The 9,854-nt window shown below is 53.5% G+C and overlaps 1 protein-coding gene across 1 annotated transcript; it reads right to left on the bottom strand.

Moving 5' to 3' along the window:
- Nucleotides 1–985: 985 nt before the first annotated feature.
- On the bottom strand, nucleotides 986–5,387 carry znhit1 (zinc finger, HIT-type containing 1). Its single transcript, NM_001017056.3, has 5 exons — nucleotides 5,051–5,387; nucleotides 4,573–4,740; nucleotides 1,818–1,897; nucleotides 1,571–1,740; nucleotides 986–1,140 (listed from the first exon to the last, which is right to left on the bottom strand). The coding sequence occupies exons 1-5, from the start codon at nucleotides 5,070–5,072 to the stop codon at nucleotides 1,119–1,121; spliced, it is 462 nt and encodes a 153-aa protein (NP_001017056.2). The 5' UTR covers nucleotides 5,073–5,387; the 3' UTR covers nucleotides 986–1,118.
- Between the last annotated feature and the right edge of the window lie 4,467 nt (nucleotides 5,388–9,854).

The raw sequence follows: 9,854 nt of genomic DNA on the forward strand, positions 1-9,854 counted from the left end.
ATATCTGTAACCTTGTTATGGGCTAAGGGGGCCCAGCCTGAAGGCCAGTTAGGGGGGGATTTGGGGTGAGTGCTTATTTGTGCCCTGGGTACCCCTGGAACTATAGCAGGGTGACTGTTACCCCAATGTTTCTATATATCTGTAACCTTGTTATGGGCCAAGGGGGCCCAGCCTGAAGGCCAGTTAGGGGGGGGATTTGGGGTGAGTGCTTATTTGTGCCCTGGGTACCCCTGGAACTATAGCGGGGTGACTGTTACCCCAATGTTTCTATATATCTGTAACCTTGTTATGGGCTAAGGGGGCCCAGCCTGAAGGCCAGTTAGGGGGGATTTGGGGTGAGTGCTTATTTGTGCCCTGGGTACCCCTGGAACTATAGCGGGGTGACTGTTACCCCAATGTTTCTATATATCTGTAACCTTGTTATGGGCTAAGGGGGCCCAGCCTGAAGGCCAGTTAGGGGGGGATTTGGGGTGAGTGCTTATTTGTACCCTGGGTACCCCTGGAACTATAGCAGGGTGACTGTTACCCCAATGTTTCTATATATCTGTAACCTTGTTATGGGCTAAGGGGGCCCAGCCTGAAGGCCAGTTAGGGGGGATTTGGGGCGAGTGCTTATTTGTGCCCTGGGTAACCCTGGAACTATAGCGGGGTGACTGTTACCCCAATGTTTCTATATATGTGTAACCTTGTTATGGGCTAAGGGGGCCCAGCCTGAAGGCCAGTTAGGGGGGGATTTGGGGTGCTTATTTGTGCCCTGGGTACCCCTGGAACTATAGCGGGGTGACTGTTACCCCAATGTTTCTATATATCTGTAACCTTGTTATGGGCTAAGGGGGCCCAGCCTGAAGGCCAGTTAGGGGGGGATTTGGGGTGAGTGCTTATTTGTGCCCCGGGTGCCCCTGGAACTATAGCGGGGTGACTGTTACCCCAATGTTTCCATACACACAGCTCACACACACTTACAAACTCAATATAAACCACAAAATAAAGTGGAAGTGGAATTTTAGTTTGTTTGCGAGATGTACATAAAAACAACTTATAAAAAAACCTGACATTATGATACATATTTATAGTCTGTACACAGAGAGGAACATTCGGGAAGAGGCCTGGGCTCCGCGTCACACCGTCCATTTCAAGCACCTGGGAATGAAACACAGACACTTTAGCTTGGGGGGGGCAGCGAGCGTCCCCAATACACAGAGTCACAGTGAGTGTTACACTATTGCTTATGGGCTGCTGGGCACAAAGGGGAGTAATGGGGTTCCTGCCTGTCCATATCCAGCCTCAGGGCCTATACAGGCAGATAACATACCTAATACTGGGTGAGTCCCAATATCTAAAGCTGTCCCTATAGTAAATCCTTAATAATGCTCTGTGCTGCCCTCTAGCTGGGGAGCCTGGGTGCCACGTTCACATAGCAGGATATGGACACTGCACCCCTACTGGATGAACTAATATGGTACAGCCCATGGGGGATAGAAATACCACTGATCTGATTGGCTACTATTCGTGTTCTTGTGAATCAGACACAGGGGACCCCCCCCAACACTAAGGTCGCAGCCCCTCTCACCGGGTCTCTTGGTGGGTCACCAAACAGCGGACGCAGCAGTAGCGGGCACCGCAGGAGACGCAGGAATAGTTGGAGGGGAAGCCACACACGCTGCAGAAGTGTCGCTGGGGGAAGGTCGAGGCAGAAGCGCAGGCCGTCAGGTAATTGGGTCCCTCGCAGGAACTTAGATTCTGGGGAATAAAGAGAAAGGATGTCAGGTTCCTCCCCCTGGAAGCAAAGAACTGACACACGGGGGCGCTGCACTCACCTGCTCCTCCAGCAGCGCCTGGAAGTTTTTGCGAAATCGCTGCTTAAAGTGATCCCCGCGGGTTTTCTTCTTCTTTTTTCCTGGAAAATTATACATTTGCTATAAGTGATGGGAACATGAGCCAGAAAACGGAGCAGAGAAGCATCCGGGGACCCTTCCTGCATCTGTAACTCTCACTTTATATCTTATGTCCAACAGAACAGCAGGGGGCGCCCCTGTCACACAGTCACAATATTATATTATAGTCCTGCCCTGCTTTATGGCTGAGATTCTAGCTATCTGTATAACAGAACATTCTGTCACAGTGGCACAGATCCTATCTGATCCCCCCATTGTAAGCAGCAGTCCTGCCCTGCTTTATGGCTGAGATTCTAGCTATCTGTATAACAGAGCATTCTGTCACAGTGGCACAGATCCTATCTGATCCCCCCATTGTAAGCAGCAGTCCTGCCCTGCTTTATGGCTGAGATTCTAGCTATCTGTATAACAGAGCATTCTGTCACAGTGGCACAGATCCTATCTGATCCCCCCCATTGTAAGCAGCAGTCCTGCCCTGCTTTATGGCTGAGATTCTAGCTATCTGTATAACAGAGCATTCTGTCACAGTGGCACAGATCCTATCTGATCCCCCCATTGTAAGCAGCAGTCCTGCCCTGCTTTATGGCTGATATTCTAGCTATCTGTATAACAGAGCATTCTGTCACAGTGGCACAGATCCTATCTGATCCCCCCATTGTAAGCAGCAGTCCTGCCCTGCTTTATGGCTGAGATTCTAGCTATCTGTATAACAGAGCATTCTGTCACAGTGGCACAGATCCTATCTGATCCCCCCATTGTAAGCAGCAGTCCTGCCCTGCTTTATGGCTGAGATTCTAGCTATCTGTATAACAGAGCATTCTGTCACAGTGGCACAGATCCTATCTGATCCCCCCATTGTAAGCAGCAGTCCTGCCCTGCTTTATGGCTGAGATTCTAGCTATCTGTATAACAGAGCATTCTGTCACAGTGGCACAGATCCTATCTGATCCCCCCCCCATTGTAAGCAGCAGTCCTGCCCTGCTTTATGGCTGAGATTCTAGCTATCTGTATAACAGAGCATTCTGTCACAGTGGCACAGATCCTATCTGATCCCCCCATTGTAAGCAGCAGTCCTGCCCTGCTTTATGGCTGAGATTCTAGCTATCTGTATAACAGAGCATTCTGTCACAGTGGCACAGATCCTATCTGATCCCCCCATTGTAAGCAGCAGTCCTGCCCTGCTTTATGGCTGAGATTCTAGCTATCTGTATAACAGAGCATTCTGTCACAGTGGCACAGATCCTATCTGATCCCCCCATTGTAAGCAGCAGTCCTGCCCTGCTTTATGGCTGAGATTCTAGCTATCTGTATAACAGAGCATTCTGTCACAGTGGCACAGATCCTATCTGATCCCCCCATTGTAAGCAGCAGTCCTGCCCTGCTTTATGGCTGAGATTCTAGCTATCTGTATAACAGAGCATTCTGTCACAGTGGCACAGATCCTATCTGATCCCCCCATTGTAAGCAGCAGTCCTGCCCTGCTTTATGGCTGAGATTCTAGCTATCTGTATAACAGAGCATTCTGTCACAGTGGCACAGATCCTATCTGATCCCCCCATTGTAAGCAGCAGTCCTGCCCTGCTTTATGGCTGAGATTCTAGCTATCTGTATAACAGAGCATTCTGTCACAGTGGCACAGATCCTATCTGATCCCCCCCCCATTGTAAGCAGCAGTCCTGCCCTGCTTTATGGCTGAGATTCTAGCTATCTGTATAACAGAGCATTCTGTCACAGTGGCACAGATCCTATCTGATCCCCCCATTGTAAGCAGCAGTCCTGCCCTGCTTTATGGCTGAGATTCTAGCTATCTGTATAACAGAGCATTCTGTCACAGTGGCACAGATCCTATCTGATCCCCCCATTGTAAGCAGCAGTCCTGCCCTGCTTTATGGCTGAGATTCTAGCTATCTGTATAACAGAGCATTCTGTCACAGTGGCACAGATCCTATCTGATCCCCCCATTGTAAGCAGCAGTCCTGCCCTGCTTTATGGCTGAGATTCTAGCTATCTGTATAACAGAGCATTCTGTCACAGTGGCACAGATCCTATCTGATCCCCCCATTGTAAGCAGCAGTCCTGCCCTGCTTTATGGCTGAGATTCTAGCTATCTGTATAACAGAACATTCTGTCACAGTGGCACAGATCCTATCTGATCCCCCCATTGTAAGCAGCAGTCCTGCCCTGCTTTATGGCTGAGATTCTAGCTATCTGTATAACAGAGCATTCTGTCACAGTGGCACAGATCCTATCTGATCCCCCCATTGTAAGCAGCAGTCCTGCCCTGCTTTATGGCTGAGATTCTAGCTATCTGTATAACAGAGCATTCTGTCACAGTGGCACAGATCCTATCTGATCCCCCCATTGTAAGCAGCAGTCCTGCCCTGCTTTATGGCTGAGATTCTAGCTATCTGTATAACAGAGCATTCTGTCACAGTGGCACAGATCCTATCTGATCCCCCCATTGTAAGCAGCAGTCCTGCCCTGCTTTATGGCTGAGATTCTAGCTATCTGTATAACAGAGCATTCTGTCACAGTGGCACAGATCCTATCTGATCCCCCATTGTAAGCAGCAGTCCTGCCCTGCTTTATGGCTGAGATTCTAGCTATCTGTATAACACAGCGGTGCAGGCTTTCAGCCAATGGGAGCGCACAAAGAGACATTTAGACAAATACAAACCGGTTTCCGCCTCATCATCAAACTGGGGCAGGCGCTTGAGTTGGGGCAGATTTGCATGGGGATCATCTTGGAAATTATCTTTCTCCAAGGCCTCGAGCTGCCGGTTGAGTCGCCGCTGGCGAGTAGCGGAGTCCAATACCCGCCGCTGGTTGGGGTCATTAGAGCGCACTGGGGGCAACAAGGCACAATTAAAGCAAAGGAATTAGCCCAATACTCTGTGCCCATTGGCCAATACTTGCCCTGAGTCAGTCTAAACAAACAGGAGCTCCAAGGAAAGTCACCATCAGCAAGCTCCTCCCCTTTATAATAATGTACTTAGATTGCAAGCTCTGTGGCGCAGGGACCCGCCCACCCAATAACGATGTGAGTGCAACAAGCCCAATGCTAAATTGGAAGGGAATTCAGTACACGCTGCACAAAACATCCCCACACGGACCGGACCGAGCCGCTCGGCACATTTACTGCTTCCAACACTCACCGTTCGGTTTTTTCTCCAGCATTCGGCCGCTCTGGGACTCGCACCCTACTGCGCATGCGCGGGGAGAACTACAGGCTCAATCCGGAAGTTCCGCTTTTGCACCTGCGCAGATTTAATGGTTGGCGGAAGTTTCTTGCTCGTCCCCTGTTGGTTGGCAGAGAGACGATACGCGCATGCGTTAACTCTGAAGAGCTTTTGTTTTATCACTTGTAATCAGGGCCGCCATCGGGGGGTCCCCGGGCCCGGGCGTTTTTAGCTTTAAAGGGGGGGCCCCTATAATCAAGTCCGGGCCCCGTCTTTCGTTGAACCTTCGCCGGTCACCTCAAGCCCTCTGGCTGATGTTTCTCTCTTCGCTTCGGCTTGTTGCCCCGGTAACGCCCGGGGGCGGGCACTATAATCTCTAGGCTTTCATTAGGCAGGTGGAAGTGTCACTCAGTGGCTGAGGAATGGGCGTCAACTTCAGGGTGGGCGGGGTCTTGGCTAAACAAGTTATTGGCTAGAATGTGTGTAGTTTGTCCGACCCAGGAGGCTGGGAGCTGTTAAAGTGACAGTACCCAGGGTTTAACAGGGGGATGGGGGGAAATGAAATAAATGGTTGCTTACAATCAATTCCTGTAGAAATGTTTGGAAATAATTAAAGGGGAACTCCTGCTTCCAAACCAAAATTTGTTAAAGAGCCCCCCCCCCCACACAAGAAGCCCCTAATATCCCTGTAATCTGCTCCTTCAAAAACTATAGAAAAATGCCATTTGCCTTTATGTTCCCGAAGGTTCCTCGCGAGGCAACAAAGCCGTCCCACCGGCAACTGGCATTCTTACTGGTGGGATGGCATTGTGGGGAGATTAGTCCAGGGCCGCCATCAGGGGGGGCAATCAGCCCGGGCGTTTTAGCTTTAAAGGGGGGGCCCCTATAATCAAGTCCGGGCCCCGTCTCTCATTGAACCTTCGCTATGTGCCGCGGCTCCCCGATACATCCGCGCTTTTATAAGCTTGCGTCTGTGCGTCACACCCACGGGGCCCAACCTTATAATGTAGCGGGGAGCCGCGGCACATAGCGAAGGGCACCCCCGGAGGGAGCAGGAGGCCGCTGGGGGGAATGTGCTTGGGGTACCTGGGGGGAGGGGGAATGTGCTTGGGGTACCTGGGGGAAGGGGGGAATGTGCTTGGGGTACCTGGGGGGAGGGGGGAATGTGCTTGGGGTACCTGGGGGGAGGGGGGAATGTGCTTGGGGTACCTGGGGGAGGGGGGGGGGATGTGCTGGGGTACCTGGGGGCGTGGAGGGGGAGCTTGGGGTAAAGTACCGCATCTATACCCCAGCCGGCCTCCAAAAACTAGGTACTGCGAAGAAATAATGGTCTGTGCTATACGGGGCACTGGCCCATCTAAGCCGGCCCTCTGGGTTACTGGCGAAGTTAAAAAGCATGGTCCGGCCTGTGCTAAAATACGGGGCCTGCGCTCCCATCCTACGCCTCCGCGCCCCTACTGGGTAAGTCTAGAGACCAAGTTTAATAGGTCCTGTAGATATTACGTGGGCTGAGCAATCTAAGGCATGCTACCCGCCCTATGCTGCGTAAATAGAGAAATTTAAATGGGTCCTATGGTGCCGTATTCGGGGCTGCCCATAAAGGACCCCTACTCGGTAAGGCGCAGTTACTCTGTCTGTGTCCTATATGGGGCTGCCCTCTAGCGGCCCTACTGGGTAACTGCCATACTGCTGCGCCATACGCGTTCATCAGCGCTAGGGTACTGCCCCATCGGTCGTTGCCTATAACGGCGGCTGCCCTCTAGCGGCCTACTTGGGTAACATGCGCCAGTTTACTGGTCTGTGCCTATACGGGGCTGCCACTCTATAGCGGCCCCTACTTGGGTAATGGGCCAGTTACTGGTCCTGTGCGGCTATCGGGGCTTGCCATCTAGCGGCCTTACTGGGTAACTGCGCCAGTTACTGGTCTTGCCTATACGGGGCTGCCATCTAGCGGCCCTACTGGGTACTTGCGCCAGTTACTGGTCTGTGCCTATAGGGTCTGCCCTCTAGCGGCCCTACTGGGTAAGCTGCGCCAGTTACTAGGTCTGTGCCTATACCGGGCTGCGCTTCTAGGCGGCCCTACTGGTAAAACTGCGCCAGTTAACTTGGTTCTGTGGCCTTACGGGGCTGCCTCTAGCGCGCACCTTACTGGGTAACTGCCGCAGTTTACTTCGGTCTGTGCCTAAAGGGCTGCCATCTAGCGGCCCTACTTGGTAACTGCCGCCAGTTACTTGGCTCTGATGCACTATAGCGGGGCCTGCATGATCTAAGAGGCCTATGGGTAAAACTGGCCATTGACTGTGTCTGTTTTTGCCTATACGGGCTGCCCCTTCTAGGGCCCCTACTTGGGTAGCGGCGCCAGTTACTGAGTCATGTGCGCTATACGGGGCTGCCTCTAGGCGGCCAGCTATGGGTAACTGCGCCAGTTTCTGTCTGGTGCCTAATCAGCGGGCTGCCCCTTACGCGCCTAAACTGAACGGTAAACGGCGCTAGTTACTGCGTCTATGTGCCTATACGGGGCTGCCAATCTCTAGCGGCCCTATGCCTGGGTAACCTGCCCCTAGTTACCTGGGTCTGTTGGACCTATACGCGGGCTGCCCCTAGCGCCCTACTGCGGTAACTTCCGCAGTTTACTGGTCTGTGCCTATACGGGGCCTGCCATCCTAGCGGCCCCTTACGGGTAACTGCCGCCAAAGTTTACTGGTCTGTGGCCTTACGGTGGCTGCCCCTAGCTGGCCCTACGGGTAACGTAGCGGCCAGTTACTGGTCCTGGTGGCCTATCACGTGGCTGCCATTCTAGCGGCCCCCTACTGCGGATCTGCTGCCAGTTACTGGTCCTGTTGCCTATACGGGGGGCTTGCCATCTAGCGCCCTACTGGGTATTACTGGCGCCATTACTGAGTCTTTGGTTGCTAATACGGGCTGCCATTAGCGGCCTATTACTGGTAAGCTAGCGCCAGTTACTGTGCGTTGAATGCCTATTATGGGCTGCCTAGCGGCCCCTACTGGGGTAACTGCAGCCTACGTTTACTGGTACCTGTGCTCATACGGGGCTGCCACTAGCGGCTCGGCTTACCTGGGTAACTGCGCAGTTACTTGTCTGTGCCTAACGGGGCTGGCCATCTAGCGGCTTCCTAACTGGGTAACGGCGCCAGCTTATGTCTGGTGCCTATATCGGGTGCCTTGCCATTCTAGCGGCCCTACTGGGGTAACTGCGCGCGCAGTTACTGGTCTGTGCCTAATACGGGGCTGGCCCATCTAGCGCAACTAACTGGGTAAACTGGCCCGCCCAGTTAACCTGTGGCCTTCGGGCTGCCTCTAGGTACGGGTACTGGCGCCATTACTAGTGCATTACGGGCTCACTAGCGGCTACTGGGTAACGCCGCAGTTAACTATGGTCTGTGCCTTATTACGGGGCTGCCAATGCTAGCGGCCTAACTGGCGTAACTTGCCGCCAAGTTACTAGGTGCTGTGCTCACTACGGGGCAGACTGCCTCTAGGCGGCCTACTGGTTACTGGCGCCATGTTACTGGTCTGTGGTCCTATACGGGGGACTGCCATCTAAGCGGCCCACTGGTTAACTGACGTCAGTTTACTGGTCTGTGCCTATAGCGGGAGACTGCTCCATGCTAAGCGTGCCCTACTGGGTAAACGATGCGCCAGTTATCTGTGCACTGTCGGGGGGCTCGCCACTAGGCGGCCTACTGGGGTAACGAGGCCAGTTTACTGTCTGATGCGCTGATACTGGGGCTGCATCTAGCGGCCCTAACTTGGGTAAACTGCGCAGCTTACCTGGTCTGTGCCTATATCTCGGGCTGCCATCTAGGCGGCCCTCTACTGGGTAAAGCTGCGCGCAGTTAACTGGTCTGTGCCTATACGGGCCTGCCCAACTAGCGGCCCTACTGGGTAACAAGTGCTGCCCAGTTTTACTGGTCCTGTGCCTATACCGGGGCTTTGCCCCCTAGCGGCCCTACTGGGTAAAACTGCGGCCAGTTACTGGGCTGTTGCCTATACGGGCTTGCCCTCTAGCGGCCCTACTGGGGTAAACAGGCGCCAGTTTACTGGTCCTGTTGCGCTATCGGGGCCCTGCCACATCTAGCGGCCCTCTGCGGTAACTGCGCCAGTTTTACTCGTCTGTGCCCTATACGGGGCTGCAGGCCCCCTACGCGGACCTACGGCTAACTCCAGCCATGTTACTACTGTCTAGGCTCCATTCTAGGTACTGGGTAACTCCTGTTTACGGTTGCTATCGGTCCACGGACCGGGGTCGTGCCTTGTCTGCTCTATCGTGCTAGCGCCGCCCTGTACTGCGGTAACGCGCCAGTTACTTGGTGCTGCTGCCTATACTGGGCCAGGGCTTGCCATCCTGCGGCCCTACTGGGTATTAACTTGCTGCAGTTACTGGTCTGATGCCTATACCGGGTCTGCCTATTGCGAGCCTACGGGTAACTGGCGCCAGTTCTGTCTGTGCCTTATACTGGGGCTGCCATTCTTAGCCACCCTACTGGGTATGCGCCAGTTCTGGTCGTCTACGGTCCCCTAGCGCCTCTGGGCTGCATTGGTCGGCTATACGGGGGCTAGCCATCTAGCGGCACACTACTGGGAAGCTGCCGCCAGTTAACTGTGGCCTGTGCCTATGACTGGGGCTGCCCTCGTTTAGCGGCCCTACTGGTAGACGGCCAGTTTACTTGTTCCTCTGAGTGCCTTATACAGGGGCTGCCCCTAGCGGCCCCATTGGTGAGGTGACGCAAGTGCCTCGCTATAACACAGCGGCTGCGAT

Source organism: Xenopus tropicalis, chromosome 3 (assembly GCF_000004195.4).
Source record: "Xenopus tropicalis strain Nigerian chromosome 3, UCB_Xtro_10.0, whole genome shotgun sequence".
NCBI classification, from domain to species: Eukaryota; Metazoa; Chordata; class Amphibia; order Anura; family Pipidae; genus Xenopus; species Xenopus tropicalis.